The sequence below is a fragment of the Stegostoma tigrinum genome, chromosome 9 (genome assembly GCF_030684315.1).
Source record: "Stegostoma tigrinum isolate sSteTig4 chromosome 9, sSteTig4.hap1, whole genome shotgun sequence".
Lineage (NCBI taxonomy): Eukaryota > Metazoa > Chordata > Chondrichthyes > Orectolobiformes > Stegostomatidae > Stegostoma > Stegostoma tigrinum.
Window position 1 is genome coordinate 33,685,137 of NC_081362.1, and position 26,814 is coordinate 33,711,950.

Here is a 26,814-nt window from a genome sequence, read left to right on the forward strand (position 1 = left end):
CCAACGAGAACAGCTGTTCTCTATTTACCTTGGCCAAACCCCTCATGATCTTGTACACCTTAATCATTTCTCCCCTCAGTCTTCTGTGCTGTCAAAGAAAACAGTTTGAGGTCACCCGATTTCTCCTTATAGCTCAGTTTCTCCATCCCAGACAACATCCAATAAACCTCTGTGTACCCCCTCTTATATTCTCTGCCCTGACTGATTAAAGCACGTGTTTCATATGGTCGTCTTAATTATCCCTTTGATGTGTTCTGCCATTCTCTGAACTGCCCAGTGTCCTGCCGTTCATTAAATATTCCCTCAACTTGTTTCTTATTCCAAAGAGCATCGCCTCACGCTTATTGGGGTTAAATACCATCTGTCACTGGTCTGTCCATCTGATCAACCCATCTGTATCTTCCTGTAACCTACAGCCATCTTCATGACTATTAGCCACTGTACCAGTCTTGGTGTCATCTGCAAATCTGCTAAACTATCCTGCACACTTTGACTTATATCATTTATGTAGATGACAAGCGTTGAGGTTCAGCCTTTTAAGCTACTCCCTAGCTCCCTGAATTGTTGATGCAAGATCTCATTCCTCACTTTGCTCATATCACTGCTGCCAACATGTACCACGATCTCTAACTCACCTTGTCTTAGGAGCAAAGATTAAACTTATGGAACTCTACCCATTGAAATTTAGAAGAATAAGAGGTGATCCAGTTGAAACATACAGAATTCTTAAAGGGCTTGGTGGTAAATGTTGAATGGATGTTTCCTCTCATGGCAGAACCTAGGACCAGAGTGTATAATCTCATAATGCACCATAGGCTCTCAAACTGGCAGAGAGACATGGAAGAGCAGATGTGAGAGTACATTTCAGAGAAGTGTAAATGTCTTCCAGGGAAGGAAATCTGCCATCCTCACCTGGTCTGGGTTGTATGTAAATCCAGAGCCACAGCAATAACTAAATGAAATGTACTCATTTGTGCCGCTGAAAGTCAATGCTATCAATAAGTGTTTTTGGTGATTTTAAAAAAATCCAGCTTGTTTAATGTTCAAAGTAAATAGCCAACAATCCTGCACAAGCAGCAAATATTATGTGTGATCACAAAAGATGTATAATATGAGTGTTGTCACTCAAACTTGCTGAGAAATAATCTAGAGTTGATTTTCCATGTTTAATGTACATTCAGAATTGCATCAGTATTAACAGTTAAATTTAATTTTAGTTTTGTGCATGTATTAAATAGTCAGTATGTTTAAGTTATTAAAAAAATTAAATTAATCCAAGTAAATGTACCTGATGTTTAGCTGAAGCATTTAAAGCAGTGCATGTTTAAAATCTGTACTCATGCTGCCTTTTCAGTCTAAAACCAATGTTAAATTTTCACCCATCAGTTGAAGATGTATAATGCCTTATTTTCCCAAGTGGAAATCTGGTTCCGATTCATCTTTGTTGTTTTCACGTTCATGGTCACAGTAAGTATAACTATAAATATTCATTGTTCAGATACATTATATCCTGATGGTAGGATTGATGGTGGTCATATTAAAATCCAGACTGCTTAAATTATATGTTCCACTTTTTGCTGACATGTGCGTAATGAGTGAATAATGGATGTATTGTTACTTTTGGTACTAATTGACAGCTTTGTATGTAATAAATCAGTTTTGGGACAATCTGCATTTCTTTTCCAATACTTATTTGAGGACATGGACACAGATAAACAGGTCTGTTGGAGGACCCTCAGCCTTTGTAATTGTCCAACAAGTTTGAGGTTCATACTGCCAGGTTGTTTGGATAAGAGCAGGGTCTGGAAGATGGATAAGCAACTGACCATTGCATCATGGTACAGGAAGCCATTAAAGTTGGGGGAGTAAATAGTAGGGTCATAACAGTAAGGGATAGTATTTTCTTGGAATAGACACAGTTCTTTGCAGCTTAGATCATGACTTCAGAAAGCTGTGTTATCTTTCCAATGCCAGAGTTTGGGACATTTGTTCTGAACTGGAGAGGAAATTAGAGTGGCAGGAGCTAAATTAGCTTCTGTGGTCCACATGTATAGCAATGACATAGATAGGATACAAGCAGAAGTTCTGCCTCAGGATTATAAATAGCTAGGTGATCACCTAAAAAGTAGAAATCAATCTCTACGTTAGTACCTGAACCCTGACCAAATTTGTGAAGGGTAAGTAAAAGTAGAGTGATGAATGCATGGCTCAGACATTGATGGTAGACAAATGGGTCCTGATTGATGGGGCACTAGGACTATGCCAAAAGAGGAGGGAGGCAAAAGGCAGGAAACTGCAGGCCAATTAGCCGATTATCTATCAAAGGGAGGGTGTTCAAATCCATTATTAGAGAAAATTTTAGCTGGACACTTAAAAAATCATGATTTAATCAGGAAGAGCCATCATAGTTTTATGAAAGGGAAATAGTGAAAAACAGTCTTTGAGATTTTTGACAAAGTGGCATCTGTGGTTTTTGAGGTGGACCAACAGATCTGATGTACTTGATCTTTAAAAAAGTGTTTACTAAGGTTCCACATTAAAGGATACTGCGTACAACAAGCACATGGTGTGAGGGTACCTAACATGAAGAGAGGATTGGTTAGCTAACAAGAATCAGATTCAAGATAAGTGGATCTTTCTTGGGCTAGCGAGCTGTCCCTAGTGTGCAAGGTATCAGTGCAAGATCTTCAACTATTTATTATTTATATTGATTATTTAGATGATCGGCACAGTGGTTCAGTGGTTAGCCCTGCTGCCTCACAGCACCAGGGACGTGGGTTCAATTCTACCCTTGAGCGACTGTCTGTGTGGGGTTTGCACATTCTCCCCATGTCTGCATGGGTTTTCTCCGGGTACTTTGGTTTCCTCCCACAGTCCAAAGATGTGCAGGTTTGGTGGATTGGTCATATTAAATTACCCATAGTGTTCAGGGGTCTGTCGATTACGTGGGTTTTAGGGGAATGGGTCTGGGTGGGATGCTCAAAGTGTCGGTGTGGACTTGTTGGATTGAAGGGCCTGTTTCCACACTGTACGGATTCTATGAGCGGGCCCAATGAATGGTAGCTAAATCTGACACCAAAGTAGGTCGGAAAATGCATTGTCAAGAGGTAGTAGAGAGTCTCCAAAAGAATATAGATAACTTAAGTGCATAGGCTAAAATTTTACAGATGAGGTAGAACATGAACAAAACCTGTCCACGTGAGAGCGAAGACAGGAAAAGCAGTGCACTGTTTAGATAGATCGGGATTGCATAACTCTGTGGTATAACAGGATCTAGATCTCTAGACACACATTAACCCTTTTTGCAAATTTGTTCACTGAATATGGGGTCACTGGTTAAGTCAGCATTAAATATCTATCTGTCATTGTCTAGGGGCAGTAACAGTCAACCACATTGCTGTGGATCTGGAGCCACATGTCAGCCGGACCAGATAAAGATGGCAAATTTCCTTTCTTAATGGACATCGGTGGAAATTTTTTAATGACAGTCAGAGTAATCATATGGTTGCCACTGGCTCGGTTTTCTTGTTCCAGGTTTTTGTTGAATTCAAATTTCACCATCTGTCGTGATTGGAGCCCATCTCTCCCGAACATAAGAAACAAGCTTCTGAGACTTTATAAAGCTCTAGTTAGGCCTCATTTAGAATACCGAGTCCAATTTTGGGCCCCACACCTCAGGGAGAACATACTGGCACTGGAGTGTGTCCAGCGGACATTCACACGGATGATCCCTGGAATGGTAGGCCTAACATACGATGAACTGCTGAGGATCCTGGGATTTTATTCATTAGAGGTTAGAAGTTTGAGGGGAGATCTAATAGAAACTTAGAAGATAATGCATGGCTTAGAAAGGGTGGACGCTGGGAAGTTGTTTCCGTTAGGTGGGGAGACTAAGATCCGAGGGCACAGCCTTAGAATTAGAGGGGGTCAATTTAGAACCGAAATTTCTTCAGCCAGAGTGGTGGGCCTGTGAAATTCATTGCCATGGAGCGCAGTGGAGGCTGGGACATTAAATGTCTTCAAGGCAGAGATTGATAAATTCTTGATGTTGCAAGGAATTAAGGGTTACGGGGACAGTGCAGGTAAGTGGAGTTGAAATGCCCATCGGCCATGATTAAATGGTGGAGTGGACTCGATGGGTTGAATGACCTTACTTGCACTCCTACGTCTTATGGTCCTAAAAGTAGCAAAAGCTGAAAAAGCTCAGCAAGTTTGGCAGCATCTGTGAAGAGAAATCAAAGTTAACATTTTGGGTCTGGTGAACTTCCTCAGAACTGAACATTAACCTGGGGTTAAGGACCGCAACTTTCCCCCCACAGTGATCGAGAACGCCCTTGACCGCGTCTCCCGTATTTCCCGCAACACATCCCTCACACCCCGCCCCCGCCACAACCGCCCCAAGAGGATCCCCCTCGTTCTCACACACCACCCTACCAACCTCCGGATACAACGCATTATCCTCCGACACTTCCGCCATTCACAATCCGACCCCACCACCCAAGACATTTTTCCATCCCCTCCCCTGTCAGCTTTCCGGAGAGACCACTCTCTCCATGACTCCCTTGTTCGCTCCACACTGCCCTCCAACCCCACCACACCCGGCACCTTCCCCTGCAACCGCAGGAAATGCTACACCTGTCCCCACACCTCCTCCCTCACCCCCATCCCAGGCCCCAAGATGACATTCCACATTAAGCAGAGGTTCACCTGCACATCTGCCAATGTGGTATACTGCATCCACTGTACCCGGTGCGGCTTCCTCTACATTGGGGAAACCAAGCGGAGGCTTGGGGACCGCTTTGCAGAACACCTCCGCTCAGTTCGCAACAAACAACTGCACCTCCCAGTCGCAAACCATTTCCACTCCCCCTCCCATTCTCTAGATGACATGTCCATCATGGGCCTCCTGCAGTGCCACAATGATGCCACCCGAAGGTTGCAGGAACAGCAACTCATATTCCGCCTGGGAACCCTGCAGCCATATGGTATCAATGTGGACTTCACCAGTTTCAAAATCTCCCCTTCCCCTACTGCATCCCTAAACCAGCCCAGTTCGTCCCCTCCCCCGACTGCACCACACAACCAGCCCAGCTCTTCCCCCCCCACCCACTGCATCCCAAAACCAGTCCAACCTGTCTCTGCCTCCCTAACCAGTTCTTCCTCTCACCCATCCCTTCCTCCCACCCCAAGCCGCACCCCCAGCTACCTACTAACCTCATCCCACCTCCTTGACCTGTCCGTCTTCCCTGGACTGACCTATCCCCCTCCCTACCTCCCCACGTACACTCTCTCTACCTATCTTCTTTACTGTCCATCTTCGGTCCACCTCCCCCTCTCTCCCTATTTATTCCAGTTCCCTCTCCCCATCCCCCTCTCTGATGAAGGGTCGAGGCCCGAAATGTCAGCTTTTGTGCTCCTGAGATGCTGCGTGGCCTGCTGTGTTCATCCAGCCTCACATTTTATTATCTTGGAATTCTCCAGCATCTGCAGTTCCCATTATCTCCATTAACCTGGGGTCCTGGATTACGAGTCTAATGACATTGTCATTACACAACTGCCTCCTCTGCAATTTATATGAATTATTTAATGCTAGTGTGCAAGTGATTAGAAGGGCAAATGGAAAGTTATCATTAAGTGCAAGGGGAATGGAATATCTAAGGTTTTGGAGTAGGTTTGGGAATGGAAAATATCAAAGGAAGCAATGGTGATATGATGAAAAACATATTCTCACAGCACATGTTAGGATCTGGATAGTATGGTAGATAAGGACCCGCCTGAGGCTTTCAAAAGGAAATGAAATCATTATGGCAAGAGAAAACATGTGCAGGAATATGGGGAAAAAGCAGAGGCATGAATTGTTTCTTCAGATAACCAATAGACATGTGATAGGTGAAACGCTCTTCTTCTGCGCTGTGACCGTTCTACAATTTTGAGCTTGAGAGAAATAATTTGCTTAATTGAATGGTAGGAATGGAATTGTGATGTGGAGGTGCCGGTGGTGGAATGGAATGGACCAAGTGAAAACACAGGCTTTTGGAGCCTCAGTTCTTTGTCAGGTGAAAGTGAGAGAGGTAGTATCACATGCAAAGTTTGGAAGTGGGGGCCAAATAACGGTGGCTAAATCAGACACCAAAGTAGGAAGGAACATAAATTGTCAATAATTTGTAAGTAAAAGATTAAAGGTTCACACAATTAATGAGGACGTACAAAACAAATCCAAGATGCTGTTAAATCTTTAACCAGTTAGAAAGTTCTAATTGAGAAACATGTATATGTAAAACTCGAATTGCTTTCAAGTCAGAATCTTGAGAGAATTAAAGATTTCATCATTGTAAAGAACAGGTGACATTTTAAGTCAGAAAGTCCATGATAGGTGGGAGACCTTATTCAGATTGTGTGTTTTTGTTGGGAGGCAAAACTAGTTTTATTTCTAAAATAGGAATTTATAAAACACCACATTGACTGACTGTATAAATTGTGTGCATTTTGAATGAAACAGAATATATCTGCAAGTACAAGGACACAACTTCAGATGTGTGTGTGTGTGAGAGAGAGAGAGAGGGGGTGTGTGTGTGTGTGTCTGTGTGTGTGTGAGAGAGGGGGAGTGTGTGTGTGTGTGAGAGAGGGGGAGTGTGTGTGTGTGTGAGAGAGGGGGAGTGTGTGTGTGTGTGTGTGAGAGAGGGGGAGGGGGAGTGTGTGTGTGTGAGAGAGGGGGAGGGGGAGTGTGTGTGTGTGGGGGAGGGGGAGTGTGTGTGTGTGGGGGAGGGGGAGTGTGTGTGTGAGAGAGAGGGGGAGGGGGAGTGTGGGGGAGGGGGAGTGTGTGTGTGTGTGGGGGAGGGGGAGTGTGTGTGTGTGGGGGAGGGGGAGTGTGTGTGTGTGTGGGGGAGGGGGAGTGTGTGTGTGTGTGGGGGAGGGGGAGTGTGTGTGTGTGGGGGAGGGGGAGTGTGTGTGTGTGAGAGAGGGGGAGGGGGAGTGTGTGTGTGTGGGGGAGGGGGAGTGTGTGTGTGTGAGAGAGGGGGAGGAGGAGTGTGTGTGTGTGAGAGAGGGGGAGGGGGAGTGTGTGTGTGTGAGAGAGGGGGAGGGGGAGTGTGTGTGTGTGTGTGGGGGAGGGGGAGTGTGTGTGTGTGAGAGAGGGGGAGGGGGAGTGTGTGTGTGTGAGAGAGGGGGAGGGGGAGTGTGTGAGTGTGAGAGAGGGGGAGGGGGAGTGTGTGAGAGAGGGGGAGGGGGAGTGTGTGTGTGGGGGAGGGGGAGTGTGTGTGTGTGTGTGTGTGTGGGGGAGGGGGAGTGTGTGTGTGTGGGGGAGTGTGTGTGTGTGGGGGAGTGTGTGTGTGTGTGTGTGGGGGAGTGTGTGTGTGTGGGGGAGGGGGAGTGTGTGTGTGTGGGGGAGGGGGAGTGTGTGTGTGTGGGGGAGGGGGAGTGTGTGTGTGGGGGAGGGGGAGTGTGTGTGTGGGGGGGAGGGGGAGTGTGTGTGTGGGGGGGAGGGGGAGTGTGTGTGTGGGGGGGAGGGGGAGTGTGTGTGTGTGGGGGAGGGGGAGTGTGTGTGTGGGGGAGGGGGAGTGTGTGTGTGTGAGAGAGGGGGAGGAGGAGTGTGTGTGTGTGAGAGAGGGGGAGTGTGTGTGGGTGAGAGAGGGGGAGTGTGTGTGTGTGTGTGTGTGTGAGAGAGGGGGAGTGTGTGTGTGAGGGGGAGGGGGAGTGTGTGTGTGTGAGGGAGGGGGAGGGGGAGTGTGTGAGGGAGGGGGAGGGGGAGTGTGTGTGTGTGAGAGAGGGGGAGGGGGAGTGTGTGTGTGTGTGGGGGAGGGGGAGTGTGTGTGTGTGTGTGGGGGAGGGGGAGTGTGTGTGTGTGTGTGGGGGAGGGGGAGTGTGTGTGTGTGTGTGGGGGAGGGGGAGTGTGTGTGTGTGGGGGAGGGGGAGTGTGTGTGTGTGGGGGAGGGGGAGTGTGTGTGTGTGGGGGAGGGGGAGTGTGTGTGTGTGGGGGAGGGGGAGTGTGTGTGTGGGGGAGGGGGAGTGTGTGTGTGGGGGAGGGGGAGTGTGTGTGTGTGTGTGTGTGTGGGGGAGGGGGAGTGTGTGTGTGTGGGGGAGGGGGAGTGTGTGTGTGTGGGGGAGGGGGAGTGTGTGTGTGTGGGGGAGGGGGAGTGTGTGTGTGGGGGAGGGGGAGTGTGTGTGTGTGAGAGAGGGGGAGGAGGAGTGTGTGTGTGTGAGAGAGGGGGAGTGTGTGTGTGTGAGAGAGGGGGAGTGTGTGTGTGTGAGAGAGGGGGAGTGTGTGTGTGTGAGAGAGGGGGAGTGTGTGTGTGTGTGAGAGAGGGGGAGGGGGAGTGTGTGTGTGTGTGAGAGAGGGGGAGGGGGAGTGTGTGTGTGTGGGGGAGGGGGAGTGTGTGTGTGTGGGGGAGGGGGAGTGTGTGTGTGTGGGGGAGGGGGAGTGTGTGTGTGTGAGAGAGGGGGAGGGGGAGTGTGTGTGTGTGAGAGAGGGGGAGGGGGAGTGTGTGTGTGTGTGAGAGAGGGGGAGGGGGAGTGTGTGTGTGGGGGAGGGGGAGTGTGTGTGTGTGGGGGAGGGGGAGTGTGTGTGTGTGGGGGAGGGGGAGTGTGTGTGTGTGGGGGAGGGGGAGTGTGTGTGTGTGAGAGAGGGGGAGGGGGAGTGTGTGTGTGTGAGAGAGGGGGAGGGGGAGTGTGTGAGAGAGGGGGAGGGGGAGTGTGTGAGAGAGGGGGAGGGGGAGTGTGTGAGAGAGGGGGAGGGGGAGTGTGTGTGTGTGAGAGAGGGGGAGGGGGAGTGTGTGTGTGTGAGAGAGGGGGAGGGGGAGTGTGTGTGTGTGAGAGAGGGGGAGTGGGTGTGTGTGTGTGTGAGAGAGGGGGAGGGGGAGTGTGTGTGTGTGTGTGTGTGAGAGAGGGGGAGGGGGAGTGTGTGTGTGTGGGGGAGGGGGAGTGTGTGTGTGTGAGAGAGGGGGAGGGGGAGTGTGTGTGTGTGGGGGAGGGGGAGTGTGTGTGTGTGGGGGAGGGGGAGTGTGTGTGTGTGGGGGAGGGGGAGTGTGTGTGGGGGAGGGGGAGTGTGTGTGTGTGGGGGAGGGGGAGTGTGTGTGTGTGGGGGAGGGGGAGTGTGTGTGTGTGGGGGAGGGGGAGAGTGTGTGTGTGTGGGGGAGGGGGAGTGTGTGTGTGTGTGGGGGAGGGGGAGTGGGAGTGTGTGTGGGGGAGGGGGAGGGGGAGTGTGTGTGTGTGGGGGTGGGGGAGTGTGTGTGTGTGAGAGAGGGGGAGTGTGTGTGTGTGAGAGAGGGGGAGTGTGTGTGTGTGAGAGGGGGAGGGGGAGTGTGTGTGTGTGAGAGGGGGAGGGGGAGTGTGTGTGTGTGGGGGAGGGGGAGTGTGTGTGTGTGGGGGAGGGGGAGTGTGTGTGGGGGAGGGGGAGTGTGTGTGTGTGTGTGTGTGGGGGGGAGGGGGAGTGTGTGTGTGTGGGGGAGGGGGAGTGTGTGTGTGGGGGAGGGGGAGTGTGTGTGTGTGTGTGTGTGTGTGTGTGAGGGGAGTGTGTGTGTGTGGGGGAGGGGGAGTGTGTGTGTGTGGGGGAGGGGGAGTGTGTGTGGGGGAGGGGGAGTGTGTGTGTGTGAGAGAGGGGGAGTGTGTGTGTGTGTGAGAGGGGGAGTGTGTGTGTGTGTGAGAGAGGGGGAGGGGGAGTGTGTGTGCGTGGGGGAGGGGGAGTGTGTGTGTGTGGGGGAGGGGGAGTGTGTGTGTGTGGGGGAGGGGGAGTGTGTGTGTGTGAGAGAGGGGGAGGGGGAGTGTGTGTGTGTGTGTGGGGGAGGGGGAGGGGGAGTGTGTGAGAGAGGGGGAGGGGGAGTGTGTGTGTGTGAGAGAGGGGGAGGGGGAGTGTGTGTGTGTGAGAGAGGGGGAGGGGGAGTGTGTGTGTGTGTGAGAGAGGGGGAGGGGGAGTGTGTGTGTGTGAGAAAGGGGGAGGGGGAGTGTGTGTGTGTGAGAGAGGGGGAGTGTGTGTGTGTGAGAGAGGGGGAGTGTGTGTGTGTGAGAGAGGGGGAGTGGGAGTGTGTGTGTGTGAGAGAGGGGGAGGGGGAGTGTGTGTGTGAGAGAGGGGGAGTGGGTGTGTGTGTGTGTGAGAGAGGGGGAGTGTGTGTGTGAGAGAGGGGGAGTGTGTGTGTGAGAGAGGGGGAGTGTGTGTGTGAGAGAGGGGGAGGGGGAGTGTGTGTGTGTGAGAGAGGGGGAGGGGGAGTGTGTGTGTGTGAGAGAGGGGGAGGGGGAGTGTGTGTGTGTGGGGGAGGGGGAGTGTGTGTGTGGGGGAGGGGGAGTGTGTGTGTGTGGGGGAGGGGGAGTGTGTGTGTGTGGGGGAGGGGGAGTGTGTGGGGGGGAGGGGGAGTGTGTGTGTGTGGGGGAGGGGGAGTGTGTGTGTGTGGGGGAGGGGGAGTGTGTGTGTGTGGGGGAGGGGGAGTGTGTGTGTGTGGGAGGGGGAGTGTGTGTGTGTGGTGGAGGGGGAGTGTGTGTGTGGTGGAGGGGGAGTGTGTGTGTGGTGGAGGGGGAGTGTGTGTGTGTGGGGGGAGGGGGAGTGTGTGTGTGTGGGGGGGAGGGGGAGTGTGTGTGGGGGGGAGGGGGAGTGTGTGTGGGGGGGAGGGGGAGTGTGTGTGGGGGGGAGGGGGAGTGTGTGTGGGGGGGAGGGGGTGTGTGTGTGTGTGGGGGGAGGGGGGTGTGTGTGTGTGTGTGGGGGAGGGGGAGTGTGTGTGTGTGTGTGGGGGAGGGGGAGTGTGTGTGGGGGGGGGAGGGGGAGTGTGTGTGTGTGGGGGAGGGGGAGTGTGTGTGTGTGGGGGAGGGGGAGGGGGAGTGTGTGTGTGTGAGAGAGGGGGAGGGGGAGGGGGAGTGTGTGTGTGTGAGAGAGGGGGAGGGGGAGGGGGAGTGTGTGGGGGAGGGGGAGTGTGTGTGTGTGGGGGAGGGGGAGTGTGTGTGTGTGGGGAGGGGGAGTGTGTGTGGGGGAGGGGGAGTGTGTGTGTGTGGGGGAGGGGGAGTGTGTGTGTGTGGGGGAGGGGGAGTGTGTGTGTGTGGGGGAGGGGGAGTGTGTGTGTGTGGGAGGGGGAGTGTGTGTGTGTGGTGGAGGGGGAGTGTGTGTGTGGTGGAGGGGGAGTGTGTGTGTGGTGGAGGGGGAGTGTGTGTGTGTGGGGGGGAGGGGGAGTGTGTGTGTGTGGGGGGGAGGGGGAGTGTGTGTGGGGGGGAGGGGGAGTGTGTGTGGGGGGGAGGGGGAGTGTGTGTGGGGGGGGAGGGGGAGTGTGTGTGGGGGGGAGGGGGTGTGTGTGTGTGTGGGGGGGAGGGGGTGTGTGTGTGTGTGGGGGGGAGGGGGGTGTGTGTGGGGGGGGGAGGGGGAGTGTGTGTGTGGGGGGGGGAGGGGGAGTGTGTGTGTGTGGGGGAGGGGGAGTGTGTGTGTGTGGGGGAGGGGGAGTGTGTGTGTGTGGGAGAGGGGAGGGGGAGTGTGTGTGTGTGAGAGAGGGGGAGGGGGAGGGGGAGTGTGTGTGTGTGAGAGAGGGGGAGGGGGAGGGGGAGTGTGTGTGTGTGAGAGAGGGGGAGGGGGAGGGGGAGTGTGTGGGGGAGGGGGAGTGTGTGTGTGTGAGAGAGGGGGAGGGGGAGTGTGTGTGCGTGGGGGAGGGGGAGTGTGTGTGCGTGGGGGAGGGGGAGTGTGTGTGTGTGGGGGAGGGGGAGTGTGTGTTTGTGGGGGAGGGGGAGTGTGTGTGTGTGTGGGGGAGGGGGAGTGTGTGTTTGTGGGGAGGGAGTGTGTGTGTGTGTGGGGGAGGGGGAGTGTGTGTGTGTGTGAGAGAGGGGGAGGGGGAGTGTGTGTGTGTGGGGGTGGGGGAGTGTGTGTGTGTGAGAGAGGGGGAGTGTGTGTGTGTGAGAGAGGGGGAGTGTGTGTGTGTGAGAGGGGGAGGGGGAGTGTGTGTGTGTGAGAGGGGGAGGGGGAGTGTGTGTGTGTGAGAGAGGGGGAGTGTGTGTGTGTGAGAGGGGGAGTGTGTGTGTGTGGGGGAGGGGGAGTGTGTGTGTGTGGGGGAGGGGAGTGTGTGTGTGTGGGGGAGGGGGAGGGGGAGTGTGTGTGTGTGGGGGAGGGGGAGTGTGTGTGTGTGGGGGAGGGGAGGAGGAGTGTGTGTGTGTGAGAGAGGGGGAGGGGGAGTGTGTGTGTGTGGGGGTGGGGGAGTGTGTGTGTGTGAGAGAGGGGGAGTGTGTGTGTGAGAGAGGGGGAGTGTGTGTGTGTGAGAGGGGGAGGGGAGTGTGTGTGTGTGAGAGGGGAGGGGGAGTGTGTGAGAGGGGGAGGGGGAGTGTGTGTGTGTGAGAGAGGGGGAGTGTGTGTGTGTGGGGGAGGGGGAGTGTGTGTGTGTGGGGGAGGGGGAGTGTGTGTGTGTGAGAGAGGGGGAGGGGGAGTGTGTGTGAGAGAGGGGAGGGGGAGTGTGTGTGTGTGGGGGAGGGGGAGTGTGTGTGTGTGGGGGAGGGGGAGGGGGGAGTGTGTGTGTGAGGAGGGGGAGTGTGTGTGTGAGGAGGGGGAGTGTGTGTGTGGGAGGGGGGAGTGTGTGTGTGTGAGGGAGGGGGAGTGTGTGTGTGAGGGAGGGGGAGTGTGTGTGTGTGAGGGAGGGGGAGTGTGTGTGTGTGAGGGAGGGGGAGTGTGTGTGTGTGGGAGGGGGAGTGTGTGTGTGTGGGAGGGGGAGTGTGTGTGTGTGGAGGGGAGTGTGTGTGTGTGGGAGGGGGAGTGTGTGTGTGTGTGAGGGAGGGGGAGTGTGTGTGTGTGAGGGAGGGGGAGTGTGTGTGTGTGGGAGGGGGAGGGGAGTGTGTGTGTGTGGGAGGGAGGGAGTGTGTGTGTGTGAGGGAGGGGGAGTGTGTGTGTGAGAGGGAGGGGGAGGGGGAGTGTGTGTGAGAGAGGGGGAGGGGTAGTGTGTGTGAGAGAGGGGGAGGGGTAGTGTGTGTGAGAGGGGGGAGGGTAGTGTGTGTGTGTGAGGGAGAGGGGGAGTGTGTGTGTGTGAGGGAGAGGGGGAGTGTGTGTGTGTGAGGGAGAGGGGAGTGTGTGTGTGTGAGGGAGGGGGAGGGGGAGTGTGTGTGAGGGAGGGGGAGGGGGAGTGTGTGTGAGGGAGGGGGAGGGGGAGTGTGTGTGAGAGAGGGGGAGGGGGAGTGTGTGTGTGTGTGTGGGAGGGGGAGTGTGTGTGTGTGTGTGAGGGAGGGGGAGTGTGTGTGTGTGTGTGAGGGAGTGGGAGTGTGTGTGTGTGAGGGAGTGGGAGTGTGTGTGTGTGAGGGAGTGGGAGTGTGTGTGTGTGCGGGAGGGGGAGTGTGTGTGTGAGGGAGGGGGAGGGGGAGTGTGTGTGAGGGAGGGGGAGTGTGTGTGTGTGAGAGGGGGAGGGGGAGTGTGTGTGTGTGGGGAGGGGGAGTGTGTGTGTGTGGGGGAGGGGGAGTGTGTGTGTGTGGGGGAGGGGGGAGTGTGTGTGTGTGTGTGAGGGAGGGGGAGTGTGTGTGTGTGTGTGAGGGAGTGGGAGTGTGTGTGTGTGAGGGAGGGGGAGTGTGTGTGTGTGAGGGAGGGGGAGTGTGTGTGTGAGAGGGAGGGGGAGTGTGTGTGTTTGTGAGAGAGGGGGAGGGGGAGTGTGTGTGTGTGAGAGAGGGGGAGGGGGAGTGTGTGTGAGAGAGGGGGAGGGGGAGTGTGTGTGTGAGGGAGGGGGAGGGGGAGTGTGTGTGAGGGAGGGGGAGTGTGTGTGTGTGAGAGAGGGGGGAGTGTGTGTGTGTGGGGGAGGGGGAGTGTGTGTGTGTGGGGAGGGGGAGTGTGTGGTGTGGGGGAGGGGGAGTGTGTGTGTGTGTGTGAGGGAGGGGGAGTGTGTGTGTGTGTGTGAGGGAGTGGGAGTGTGTGTGTGTGAGGGAGTGGGAGTGTGTGTGTGTGAGGGAGGGGGAGTGTGTGTGTGTGAGGGAGGGGGAGTGTGTGTGTGTGAGAGGGAGGGGGAGTGTGTGTGTTTGTGAGAGAGGGGGAGGGGGAGTGTGTGTGTGTGAGAGAGGGGGAGGGGGAGTGTGTGTGAGAGAGGGGGAGTGTGTGTGTGTGAGAGAGGGGGAGTGTGTGTGTGTGGGGGAGGGGGAGTGTGTGTGTGTGGGGGAGGGGGAGTGTGTGTGTGTGTGTGAGGGAGGGGGAGTGTGTGTGTGTGTGTGAGGGAGTGGGGAGTGTGTGTGTGTGAGGGAGGGGAGTGTGTGTGTGTGAGGGAGGGGGAGTGTGTGTGTGAGAGGGGAGGGGGGAGTGTGTGTGTTGTGAGAGAGGGGGAGGGGGAGTGTGTGTGTGTGAGAGAGGGGGAGGGGGAGTGTGTGTGAGAGAGGGGGGGGAGGGGGGAGTGTGTGTGAGAGAGGGGGAGGGGGAGTGTGTGTGTGTGAGGGGGAGGGGGAGTGTGTGTGTGTGAGGGGGAGGGGGAGTGTGTGTGTGTGAGGGAGGGGGAGTGTGTGTGTGTGAGGGAGGGGGAGTGTGTGTGTGAGGGAGGGGGAGGGGAGTGTGTGTGTGAGGGAGGGGAGGGGAGTGTGTGTGTGTGAGAGAGGGGGAGGGGGAGTGTGTGTGTGTGAGTGAGGGGGAGGGGGAGTGTGTGTGTGAGAGAGGGGAGGGGGAGTGTGTGTGTGAGAGAGGGGAGGGGGAGTGTGTGTGTGAGAGAGGGGGAGGGGGAGTGTGTGTGTGAGAGAGGGGGAGGGGGAGTGTGTGTGTGTGAGAGAGGGGGAGGGGGAGTGTGTGTGTGTGGGAGAGGGGAGGGGGAGTGTGTGTGGAGAGGAGTGTGTGTGGGGGGAGGGGGAGTGTGTGTGTGAGTGAGGGGGAGGGGGAGTGTGTGTGTGAGAGAGGGGGAGGGGGAGTGTGTGTGTGAGAGAGGGGGAGGGGGAGTGTGTGTGTGTGAGAGAGGGGGAGTGTGTGTGTGTGAGGGGGAGTGTGTGTGTGTGAGGGGAGGGGGAGTGTGTGTGTGTGAGGGAGGGGGAGTGTGTGTGTGTGAGGGAGGGGGAGGGGGAGTGTGTGTGTGAGGGGGAGGGGAGTGTGTGTGTGAGGGGAGGGGGAGTGGTGTGAGGGGGAGGGGAGTGTGTGTGTGTGAGGGAGGGGGAGTGTGTGTGTGTGAGGGAGGGGGAGGGGAGTGTGTGTGTGTGGTGGGAGGGGGAGGGGGGAGTGTGTGTGTGAGGGAGGGGGAGGGGGAGTGTGTGTGTGAGAGAGGGGGAGGGGGAGTGTGTGTGTGAGAGAGGGGGAGGGGGAGTGTGTGTGTGAGAGGGAGGGGGAGTGTGTGTGTGAGAGAGGGGGAGTGTGTGTGAGAGAGGGAGGGGGAGTGTGTGTGTGTGAGGAGGGGGAGGGGGAGTGTGTGTGTGTGAGGGAGGGGGAGGGGGAGTGTGTGTGTGAGGGGGAGGGGGAGTGTGTGTGTGAGAGGGAGGGGGAGTGTGTGTGTGTGAGAGAGGGGGAGTGTGTGTGAGAGAGGGAGGGGGAGTGTGTGTGTGTGAGGGAGGGGGAGTGTGTGTGTGAGGGAGGGGGAGGGGGAGTGTGTGAGGGAGGGGGAGGGGGGAGTGTGTGTGTGAGAGAGGGGGAGGGGGAGTGTGTGTGTGTGAGGGGGAGGGGGAGTGTGTGTGTGTGAGGGAGGGGGAGTGTGTGTGTGTGAGGGAGGGGGAGTGTGTGTGTGTGAGGGAGGGGGAGGGGGAGTGTGTGTGTGTGAGGGAGGGGGAGTGTGTGTGTGAGGGAGGGGGAGTGTGTGTGTGAGGGGGAGGGGGAGTGTGTGTGTGAGGGGGAGGGGGAGTCTGTGTGAGGGGGAGGGGGAGGGGGAGTGTGTGTGTGAGGGAGGGGGAGTGTGTGTGTGAGAGAGGGGGAGGGGGAGTGTGTGTGTGAGAGAGGGGGAGGGGGAGTGTGTGTGTGAGAGGGAGGGGGAGGGGAGTGTGTGTGAGAGAGGGAGGGGGAGTGTGTGTGAGAGAGGGAGGGGGAGTGTGTGTGTGTGAGGGAGGGGGAGGGGGAGTGTGTGAGGGAGGGGGAGGGGGAGTGTGTGAGGGAGGGGAGGGGAGTGTGTGTGTGAGAGAGGGGGAGGGGGAGTGTGTGTGTGAGGGGGAGGGGGAGTGTGTGTGTGAGGGTGAGGGGGAGTGTGTGTGTGTGAGGGAGGGGGAGTGTGTGTGTGTGAGGGAGGGGGAGGGGGAGTGTGTGTGTGAGGGAGGGGGAGGGGGAGTGTGTGTGTGAGGGGGAGGGGGTGTGTGTGAGGGAGGGGGAGGGGGAGTGTGTGTGTGAGGGGGAGGGGAGTGTGTGTGTGAGGGGGAGGGGGAGTGTGTGTGTGAGGGGGAGGGGAGTGTGTGTGTGAGGGGAGGGGGAGTGTGTGTGTGAGGGGGAGGGGGAGTGTGTGTGTGTGAGAGAGGGGGAGGGGGAGTGTGTGTGTGAGAGAGGGGGAGGGGGAGTGTGTGTGTGAGAGAGGGGGAGGGGGAGTGTGTGTGTGAGAGAGGGGGAGGGGGAGTGTGTGTGTGTGAGAGGGGGAGTGTGTGTGAGAGAGGGGGAGTGTGTGTGAGGGAGGGCGAGTGTGTGTGTGTGAGGGAGGGGGAGGGCGAGTGTGTGTGTGTGAGGGAGGGGGAGGGGGAGTGTGTGTGTGTGAGGGAGGGGAGTGTGTGTGTGAGGGGGAGGGGGAGTGTGTGTGTGAGGGGGAGGGGGAGTGTGTGTGTGTGTGGGAGGGGGTGTGTGTGTGTGTGTGTGGGAGGGGGAGTGTGTGTGTGAGGGGGAGGGGGGAGTGTGTGTGTGAGGGGGAGGGGGAGTGTGTGTGTGTGTGTGAGGGAGGGGGAGTGTGTGTGTGTGAGGGAGGGGGAGTGTGTGTGTGTGAGGGAGGGGGAGTGTGTGTGTGTGTGAGGGAGGGGGAGTGTGTGTGTGTGTGAGGGAGGGGGAGTGTGTGTGTGTGTGAGGGAGGGGGAGGGGGAGTGTGTGTGAGGGGGAGGGGGAGTGTGTGTGTGTGAGGGAGGGGGAGGGGGCGTGTGTGTGTGTGAGAGAGGGGGAGGGGAGTGTGTGTGTGTGAGAGAGGGGGAGGGGGAGTGTGTGTGTGTGTGAGAGAGGGGGAGGGGGAGTGTGTGTGTGAGGGGGAGGGGGAGTGTGTGTGTGAGGGGGAGGGGGAGTGTGTGTGTGAGGGGGAAGGGGAGTGTGTGTGTGAGGGGGAGGGGGAGTGTGTGTGTGAGGGGGAGGGGGAGTGTGTGTGTGTATGAGGGGGAGGGGGAGTGTGTGTGTGTATGAGGGGGAGGGGGAGTGTGTGTATGAGGGGAGGGGGAGTGTGTGTATGAGGGGGAGGGGGAGTGTGTGTGTGAGGGGGAGGGGGAGTGTGTGTGTGAGGGGGAGGGGGAGTGTGTGTGTGAGGGGGAGGGGGAGTGTGTGTGTGTGAGGGAGGGGGAGGGGGAGTGTGTGTGTGTGTGTGTGTGTGAGGGGGAGGGGGAGTGTGTGTGTGAGGGGGAGGGGGAGTGTGTGTGTGAGGGGGAGGGGGAGTGTGTGTGTGAGGGGGAGGGGGAGTGTGTGTGTGAGTGAGGGGGAGGGGGAGTGTGTGTGTGTGAGGGAGGGGGAGGGGGAGTGTGTGAGGGAGGGGGAGGGGGAGTGTGTGTGTGAGGGGGAGGGGGAGTGTGTGTGAGGGGGAGGGGGAGTGTGTGTGTGTGAGGGAGGGGGAGGGGGAGTGTGTGTGTGTGAGAGAGGGGGAGGGGGAGTGTGTGTGTGTGAGAGAGGGGGAGGGGGAGTGTGTGTGTGTGAGAGAGGGGGAGGGGGAGTGTGTGTGTGTGTGAGGGGGAGGGGGAGTGTGTGTGTGTGTGAGGGGGAGGGGGAGTGTGTGTGTGAGGGGGAGGGGGAGTGTGTGTGTGTGAGGGGAGGGGGAGGGGGAGTGTGTGTGTGTGAGGGAGGGGGAGGGGGAGTGTGTGTGTGTGTGTGAGGGGGAGTGTGTGTGTGAGTGAGGGGGAGGGGGAGTGTGTGTGTGAGGGAGGGGGAGGGGGTGTGTGTGTGAGGGAGGGGGAGGGGGAGTGTGTGTGTGTGAGGGAGGGGGAGGGGGAGTGTGTGTGTGAGGGGGAGGGGGAGTGTGTGTGAGGGGGAGGGGGAGTGTGTGTGAGGGGGAGGGGGAGTGTGTGTGAGGGGGAGGGGGAGTGTGTGTGTGTGAGGGAGGGGGAGGGGGAGTGTGTGGGGGAGGGGAGTGTGTGTGTGCGGGAGAGGGGGAGGGGGAGGGGGAGTGTGTGTGTGAGAGAGGGGGAGGGGGAGTGTGTGTGTGTGAGAGAGGGGGAGGGGAGTGTGTGTGTGTGGGGGGAGGGGGAGTGTGTGTGTGTGGGGGAGGGGGAGTGTGTGTGTGAGAGAGAGGGGAGGGGGAGTGTGTGTGTGTGGGGAGGGGGAGTGTGTGTGTGGGGGAGGGGGAGTGTGTGTGTGTGGGGGAGGGGGAGTGTGTGTGTGTGAGAGAGGGGGAGGGGGAGTGTGTGTGTGTGGGGGTGGGGGAGTGTGTGTGTGTGAGAGAGGGGGAGGGGAGTGTGTGTGTGTGGGGGTGGGGGAGTGTGTGTGTGTGAGAGAGGGGAGTGTGTGTGTGAGAGGGGGAGGGGGAGTGTGTGTGTGTGAGAGGGGGAGGGGGAGTGTGTGTGTGTGTGAGAGGGGGAGGGGGAGTGTGTGTGTGTGAGAGAGGGGGTGTGTGTGTGTGTGAGAGAGGGGGGTGTGTGTGTGTGTGAGAGAGGGGGAGTGTGTGTGTGTGAGGGAGGGGGAGTGTGTGTGTGTGAGGGAGGGGGAGTGTGTGTGTGTGAGGGAGGGGGGAGTGTGTGTGTGTGTGTGAGGGAGGGGGAGTGTGTGTGTGTGAGGGAGGGGAGTGTGTGTGTGTGAGGGAGGGGGAGTGTGTGTGTTTGTGAGAGAGGGGGAGGGGGAGTGTGTGTGTGTGAGAGAGGGGGAGGGGGAGTGTGTGTGTGAGAGAGGGGGAGGGGAGTGTGTGTGTGTGAGGGGGAGGGGGAGTGTGTGTGTGTGAGGGGGAGGGGGAGTGTGTGTGTGTGAGGGAGAGGGGGAGTGTGTGTGTGTGAGGGAGAGGGGGAGTGTGTGTGTGTGAGGGAGAGGGGGAGTGTGTGTGTGTGAGGGAGGGGGAGTGTGTGTGAGGGAGGGGGAGTGTGTGTGTGTGAGGGAGGGGGAGTGTGTGTGTGTGAGGGAGGGGGAGTGTGTGTGTGTGAGGGAGGGGGAGTGTGTGTGTGTGTGTGTGAGGGAGGGGGAGTGTGTGTGTGCGGGAGGGGGAGTGTGTGTGTGCGGGAGGGGGAGTGTGTGTGTGAGGGAGGGGGAGGGGGAGTGTGTGTGAGGGAGGGGGAGTGTGTGTGTGTGAGAGAGGGGGAGGGGGAGTGTGTGTGTGTGGGGGAGGGGGAGTGTGTGTGTGTGAGAGAGGGGGAGGGGGAGTGTGTGTGTGTGAGAGAGGGGGAGGGGGAGTGTGTGTGTGAGAGGGGGAGGGGGAGTGTGTGTGTGAGAGAGGGGGAGGGGGAGTGTGTGTGTGAGAGAGGGGGAGGGGGAGTGTGTGTGTGAGAGAGGGGGAGGGGGAGTGTCTGTGTGAGTGAGAGAGGGGGAGGGGGAGTGTGTGTGTGTGAGAGAGGGGGAGTGTGTGTGAGAGAGGGGGAGTGTGTGTGAGAGAGGGGGAGTGTGTGTGAGAGGGGGAGTGTGTGTGTGTGTGAGGGAGGGGGAGGGGGAGTGTGTGTGTGAGGGGGAGGGGGAGTGTGTGTGTGTGAGGGAGGGGGAGGGGGAGTGTGTGTGTGATTGGGAGGGGGAGTGTGTGTGTGTGAGAGAGGGGGAGTGTGTGTGAGAGAGGGAGGGGAGTGTGTGTGAGAGAGGGAGGGGAGTGTGTGTGAGAGAGGGGGAGTGTGTGTGAGAGGAGGGGGAGTGTGTGTGTGTGAGGAGGGGGAGGGGGAGTGTGTGTGTGAGGGGGAGGGGGAGTGTGTGTGTGTGAGGGAGGGGGAGGGGGAGTGTGTGTGTGAGAGGGAGGGGAGTGTGTGTGTGTGAGAGAGGGGAGTGTGTGTGAGAGAGGGAGGGGGAGTGTGTGTGTGTGAGGGAGGGGGAGGGGGAGTGTGTGTGTGAGGGGGAGGGGGAGTGTGTGTGTGAGGGGGAGGGGGAGTGTGTGTGTGAGGGGGAGGGGGGAGTGTGTGTGTGTGAGGGAGGGGGAGTGTGTGTGTGTGAGGGAGGGGGAGTGGGAGTGTGTGTGTGAGGGGGAGGGGGAGTGTGTGTGTGAGGGGGAGGGGGAGTGTGTGTGTGAGGGGGAGGGGGAGTGTGTGTGTGAGGGGGAGGGGGAGTGTGTGTGTGAGGGGGAGGGGGAGGGGGAGTGTGTGTGTGAGGGGGAGGGGGAGTGTGTGTGTGTGAGAGAGGGGGAGGGGGAGTGTGTGTGTGAGAGAGGGGGAGGGGGAGTGTGTGTGTGTGAGAGAGGGGGAGTGTGTGTGAGAGAGGGGGGTGTGTGTGTGTGTGAGGGAGGGGGAAGTGTGTGTGTGTGAGGGAGGGGGAGTGTGTGTGTGTGAGGGAGGGGGGAGTGTGTGTGTGTGTGTGAGGGGGGAGTGGAGTGTGTGTGTGAGGGGGAGGGGGAGGTGTGTGTGTGAGAGGGAGGGGGAGTGTGTGTGTGTGAGGGAGGGGGAGGGGGAGTGTGTGTGTGTGAGGGAGGGGGAGTGTGTGTGAGTGAGGGAGGGGGAGTGTGTGTGAGAGAGGGGGTGTGTGTGTGTGTGAGGGAGGGGGAGTGTGTGTGTGTGAGGGAGGGGGAGTGTGTGTGTGTGAGGGAGGGGGAGTGTGTGTGTGTGAGGGAGGGGGAGTGTGTGTGTGTGTGTGAGGGGGAGGGGGAGTGTGTGTGTGAGGGGGAGGGGGAGTGTGTGTGTGAGAGGGAGGGGGAGTGTGTGTGTGTGAGGGAGGGGGAGGGGGAGTGTGTGTGTGTGTGTGAGGGGGAGGGGGAGTGTGTGTGTGAGGGGGAGGGGGAGTGTGTGTGTGAGGGGGAGGGGGAGTGTGTGTGTGAGGGGGAGGGGGAGTGTGTGTGTGAGGGGGAGGGGGAGGGTGTGTGTGAGGGGGAGGGGGAGGGTGTGTGTGAGGGGGAGGGGGAGGGTGTGTGTGAGAGGGAGGGGGAGTGTGTGTGTGTGAGGGAGGGGGGAGGGGGAGTGTGTGTGTGTGTGTGAGGGGGAGGGGGAGTGTGTGTGTGAGGGGGAGGGGGAGTGTGTGTGTGAGGGGAGGGGGAGGGTGTGTGTGAGGGGAGGGGGAGGGTGTGTGTGAGGGGGAGGGGGAGTGTGTGTGTGTGAGAGAGGGGGAGGGGGAGTGTGTGTGTGAGAGAGGGGGAGGGGGAGTGTGTGTGTGTGAGAGAGGGGGTGTGTGTGTGTGTGAGGGAGGGGGAGTGTGTGTGTGTGAGGGAGGGGGAGGGGGAGTGTGTGTGTGAGAGGGAGGGGGAGTGTGTGTGTGTGAGAGGGGGAGGGGGAGTGTGTGTGTGTGAGGGAGGGGAGGGGGAGTGTGTGTGTGAGGGGGAGGGGGAGTGTGTGTGTGAGGGGAGGGGGAGTGTGTGTGTGTGAGGGAGGGGGAGGGTGAGTGTGTGTGTGTGTGGGAGGGGGTGTGTGTGTGTGGAGGGGGTGTGTGTGTGTGTGGGAGGGGGAGTGTGTGTGTGAGGGGGAGGGGGAGAGTGTGTGTGTGAGGGGGAGGGGGAGTGTGTGTGTGTGAGGGGGAGGGGGAGTGTGTGTGTGTGAGGGAGGGGAGTGTGTGTGTGTGAGGGAGGGGGAGTGTGTGTGTGTGAGGGAGGGGGGAGTGTGTGTGTGTGTGTGAGGGGGAGGGGGAGTGTGTGTGTGAGGGGGAGGGGGAGTGTGTGTGTGAGGGGGAGGGGGAGTGTGTGTGTGAGGGGGAGGGGGAGTGTGTGTGTGTGTGAGGGGGAGGGGGAGTGTGTGTGTGTGTGAGGGGGAGGGGGAGTGTGTGTGTGTGAGGGAGGGGGAGGGGGAGTGTGTGTGTGTGAGGGAGGGGGAGGGGGAGTGTGTGTGAGAGAGGGGGAGGGGGAGTGTGTGTGAGAGAGGGGGAGGGGGAGTGTGTGTGTGAGGGGGAGGGGGAGTGTGTGTGTGTGTGAGGGGGAGGGGGAGTGTGTGTGTGAGGGGGGAGGGGGAGTGTGTGTGTGTATGAGGGGGAGGGGGAGTGTGTGTGAGGGGGAGGGGGAGTGTGTGTGTGAGGGGACGGGGAGTGTGTGTGTGTGAGGGAGGGGGAGTGTGTGTGTGTGGGGGGAGGGGGAGTGTGTGTGGGGGGGAGGGGAGTGTGTGTGGGGGGGAGGGGGAGTGTGTGTGTGTGAGGGAGGGGGAGTGTGTGTGTGTGTGGGGAGGGGGAGTGTGTGTGTGTGAGAGAGGGGGAGGGGAGAGTGTGTGTGTGTGTGGGGGAGGGGGAGTGTGTGTGTGTGGGGGAGGGGGAGTGTGTGTGTGAGGGGGAGGGGGAGTGTGTGTGTGTGGGGGAGGGGGAGTGTGTGTGTGTGTGAGGGAGGGGGAGTGTGTGTGTGTGAGGGAGGGGGAGTGTGTGTGTGTGTGTGAGGGGGAGGGGGAGTGTGTGTGTGAGGGGGAGGGGGAGTGTGTGTGTGAGGGGGAGGGGGAGTGTGTGTGTGAGGGGGAGGGGGAGTGTGTGTGTGTGTGAGGGGGAGGGGGAGTGTGTGTGTGTGAGGGAGGGGGAGGGGGAGTGTGTGTGTGTGAGAGAGGGGGAGGGGGAGTGTGTGTGAGAGGGGGAGGGAGTGTGTGTGTGAGGGGAGGGGGAGTGTGTGTGTGTGTGAGGGGAGGGGGAGTGTGTGTGTGAGGGGGAGGGGGGAGTGTGTGTGTGTGTGAGGGGGAGGGGGAGTGTGTGTGTGAGGGGGAGGGGGAGTGTGTGTGTGTATGAGGGGGAGGGGGAGTGTGTGTGAGGGGGAGGGGGAGTGTGTGTGTGAGGGGGACGGGGAGTGTGTGTGTGTGAGGGAGGGGGAGTGTGTGTGTGTGGGGGGAGGGGAGTGTGTGTGGGGGGGAGGGGGAGTGTGTGTGGGGGGGAGGGGGAGTGTGTGTGTGTGATGGAGGGGGAGTGTGTGTGTGTGTGGGGGAGGGGGAGTGTGTGTGTGTGAGAGAGGGGGAGGGGGAGAGTGTGTGTGTGTGTGGGGGAGGGGGAGTGTGTGTGTGTGGGGGAGGGGGAGTGTGTGTGTGAGGGGGAGGGGGAGTGTGTGTGTGTGGGGGAGGGGGAGTGTGTGTGTGTGTGGGGGAGGGGGAGTGTGTGTGTGTGGGGGAGGGGGAGGGGGAGTGTGTGTGTGTGAGAGAGGGGGAGGGGGAGGGGGAGTGTGTGTGTGTGAGAGAGGGGGAGGGGGAGTGTGTGTGTGTGGGGGAGGGGGAGTGTGTGTGTGTGAGAGAGGGGGAGGGGGAGTGTGTGTGTGTGTGGGGGAGGGGGAGTGTGTGTGTGTGGGGGAGGGGGAGTGTGTGTGTGTGTGGGGGAGGGGGAGTGTGTGTGTGTGTGAGAGAGGGGGAGGGGGAGTGTGTGTGTGTGGGGGTGGGGGGAGTGTGTGTGTGTGAGAGAGGGGAGGGGGAGTGTGTGAGTGGGGGAGGGGGAGGGGAGTGTGTGAGAGGGGGAGGGGGAGTGTGTGTGTGAGAGGGGGAGGGGGAGTGTGGAGTGTGTGTGTGAGAGAGGGGTGTGTGTGTGTGTGAGAGAGGGGGAGTGTGTGTGTGTGGGGGAGGGGGAGTGTGTGTGTGTGGGGGAGGGGGGAGTGTGTGTGTGTGAGGGAGGGGGAGTGTGTGTGTGAGGGAGGGGGAGTGTGTGTGTGTGAGGGAGGGGGAGTGTGTGTGTTGAGGGGAGGGGAGTGTGTGTGTGTGGGAGGGGGAGTGTGTGTGTGTGGAGGGGAGTGTGTGTGTGGGAGGGGGAGTGTGTGTGAGGGAGGGGGAGTGTGTGTGGGAGGGGGAGGGGGAGTGTGTGTGTGGGAGGGGGAGGGGGAGTGTGTGTGTGTGGGAGGGGGAGGGGGAGTGTGTGTGTGTGAGGGAGGGGGAGTGTGTGTGTGAGGGAGGGGGAGTGTGTGTGTGAGGGAGGGGAGTGTGGTGTGAGGAGGGGGAGTGTGTGTGTGAGGGAGGGGGGAGTGTGTGTGTGTGGGAGGGGGAGTGTGTGTGTGTGGGAGGGGGAGTGTGTGTGTGTGGGAGGGGGAGTGTGTGTGTGTGGGAGGGGGAGTGTGTGTGTGGGAGGGGGAGTGTGTGTGTGTGGGAGGGGGAGGGGGAGTGTGTGTGTGTGAGGGAGGGGGAGTGTGTGTGTGAGGGAGGGGGAGTGTGTGTGTGTGAGGGAGGGGGAGGGGGAGTGTGTGTGAGGGAGGGGGAGGGGGAGTGTGTGTGAGGGAGGGGGAGGGGGAGTGTGTGTGAGAGAGGGGGAGGGGGAGTGTGTGTGTGTGAGGGAGGGGGAGTGTGTGTGTGTGAGGGAGGGGGAGTGTGTGTGTGAGGGAGGGGGAGTGTGTGTGTGTGAGGGAGGGGGAGTGTGTGTGTGTGTGTGAGGGAGGGGGAGTGTGTGTGTGTGTGAGGGAGTGGGAGTGTGTGTGTGTGAGGGAGGGGGAGTGTGTGTGTGTGAGGGAGGGGGAGTGTGTGTGTTTGTGAGAGAGGGGGAGGGGGAGTGTGTGTGTGTGAGGGGGAGGGGGAGTGTGTGTGTGTGAGGGAGAGGGGGAGTGTGTGTGTGTGAGGGGGAGGGGGAGTGTGTGTGTGTGAGGGAGAGGGGGAGTGTGTGTGTGTGAGGGAGAGGGGGAGTGTGTGTGTGTGAGGGGAGGGGGAGTGTGTGTGTGTGAGGGAGGGGGAGTGTGTGTGTGTGCGGGAGGGGAGTGTGTGTGTGTGCGGGAGGGGGAGTGTGTGTGTGAGGGAGGGGGAGGGGGAGTGTGTGTGGGAGGGGGAGTGTGTGTGTGAGGGAGGGGGAGGGGGAGTGTGTGTGAGGGAGGGGGAGTGTGTGTGTGAGGGAGGGGGAGGGGGGAGTGTGTGTGTGTGAGAGAGGGGGGAGGGGGAGTGTGTGTGTGTGAGAGAGGGGGAGGGGGAGTGTGTGTGAGAGAGGGGGAGGGGGAGTGTGTGTGTGTGAGAGGGGGAGTGTGTGTGTGTGGGAGGGGGAGGGGGAGTGTGTGTGTGTGAGGGAGGGGGAGTGTGTGTGTGTGAGGGAGGGGGAGTGGGAGTGTGTGTGAGAGAGGGGGAGGGGTAGTGTGTGTGAGAGAGGGGGAGGGGTAGTGTGTGAGAGAGGGGGAGGGGTAGTGTTTGTGTGTGAGGGAGAGGGGGAGTGTGTGTGTGTGAGGGAGAGGGGGAGTGTGTGTGTGTGAGGGAGGGGGAGTGTGTGTGTGGGAGGGGGAGGGGAGTGTGTGTGAGGAGGGGAGGGGTAGTGTGTGTGAGAGAGGGGAGGGGTAGTGTGTGTGAGAGAGGGGGAGGGGTAGTGTTGTGTGTGAGGGAGAGGGGGAGTGTGTGTGTGTGAGGGGAGAGGGGGAGTGTGTGTGTGTGAGGAGGGGAGTGTGTGTGTGTGAGGGAGGGGGAGTGTGTGTGTGTGAGGGAGGGGGAGGGGGTGTGTGTGTGAGGGAGGGGGAGTGTGTGTGTGTGTGTGTGAGGGAGGGGGAGTGTGTGTGTGTGTGAGGGAGTGGGAGTGTGTGTGTGTGAGGGAGGGGGAGTGTGTGTGTGTGAGGGAGGGGGAGTGTGTGTGTTTGTGAGAGAGGGGGAGGGGAGTGTGTGTGTGTGAGAGAGGGGGAGGGGAGTGTGTGTGTGTGAGGGGAGGGGGAGTGTGTGTGAGAGAGGGGGAGGGGAGTGTGTGTGAGAGGGGGAGGGGAGTGTGTGTGTGTGAGGGGGAGGGGGAGTGTGTGTGTGTGAGGGAGAGGGGGAGTGTGTGTGTGTGAGGGAGAGGGGGAGTGTGTGTGTGTGAGGGAGGGGGAGTGTGTGTGTGTGAGGGAGGGGGGAGTGTGTGTGTGTGCGGGAGGGGGAGTGTGTGTGTGAGGAGGGGGAGGGGGAGTGTGTGTGTGAGGGAGGGGGAGTGTGTGTGTGAGGGAGGGGGCAGGGGGGAGTGTGTGTGAGAGAGGGGGAGGGGGAGTGTGTGTGTGAGGGGGAGGGGGAGTGGGTGTGTGTGTGAGGGGGAGGGGGAGTGTGTGTGTGTGAGAGAGGGGGAGGGGGAGTGTGTGTGAGAGGAGGGGTGGGGAGTGTGTGTGTGTGAGAGGGGGAGGGGGAGTGTGGGGTGTGTGTGAGAGAGGGGGAGGGGGAGTGTGTGTGTGTGAGAGAGGGGGAGGGGGAGTGTGTGTGTGAGAGAGGGGGAGGGGGGAGTGTGTGTGTGTGAGGGAGGGGGAGTGTGTGTGTGAGAGGGGGAGTGTGTGTGAGAGAGGGGGAGTGTGTAGAGTGGGAGTGTGTGTGTGAGAGGGGGGGAGTGTGTGTGAGAGAGGGGGAGGGGGAGTGTGTGTGTGAGAGAGGGGGAGGGGGAGTGTGTGTGTGTGAGAGAGGGGGAGGGGGAGTGTGTGTGTGTGAGGGGGGAGGGGGAGTGTGTGTGTGTGAGGGGGAGGGGGTGTGTGTGTGTGTGAGGGGAGGGGGAGTGTGTGTGTGGTGAGGGAGGGGGAGTGTGTGTGTGTGAGGGAGGGGGAGTGTGTGTGTGTGAGGGAGGGGGGGGGGTGGTGTGGGGTGTGTGTGTGGGGGAGGGGGTGTGTGGGGGAGGGGTGTGTGTGTGTGGAGGGGGAGGGGGTGTGTGTGTGAGTGAGGGGGAGGGGGAGGGGTGTGTGTGTGTGAGGGAGGGGAGGGGGAGTGTGTGTGTGTGAGAGGGGGAGGGGAGTGTGGGAGGGGGGGGTGTGAGAGAGGGGGAGGGGAGTGTGTGTGTGTGAGAGAGGGGGGAGTGTGTGTGTGTGGAGAGGGGGAGGGGGAGTGTGTGTGTGAGAGAGGGGGAGGGGGAGTGTGTTGTGTGAGAGGGGGTGGGGGAGTGTGTGTGTGTGAGAG

The 26,814-nt window shown here is 59.3% G+C and overlaps 1 protein-coding gene across 4 annotated transcripts in view; it reads left to right on the forward strand.

The window, feature by feature from the left end:
• tmem181 (transmembrane protein 181) overlaps window positions 1–26,814 on the forward strand; it is a 180,895-nt gene that overhangs the window by 93,041 nt on the left and 61,040 nt on the right. For all 4 annotated transcript variants that reach the window (XM_048535701.2, XM_048535703.2, XM_048535702.2 and 1 more), the window contains one exon: window positions 1,387–1,467. In XM_048535701.2, coding sequence (XP_048391658.2) covers window positions 1,387–1,467 — 81 coding nt within the window. The remainder of the gene's footprint in view (window positions 1–1,386; window positions 1,468–26,814) is intronic.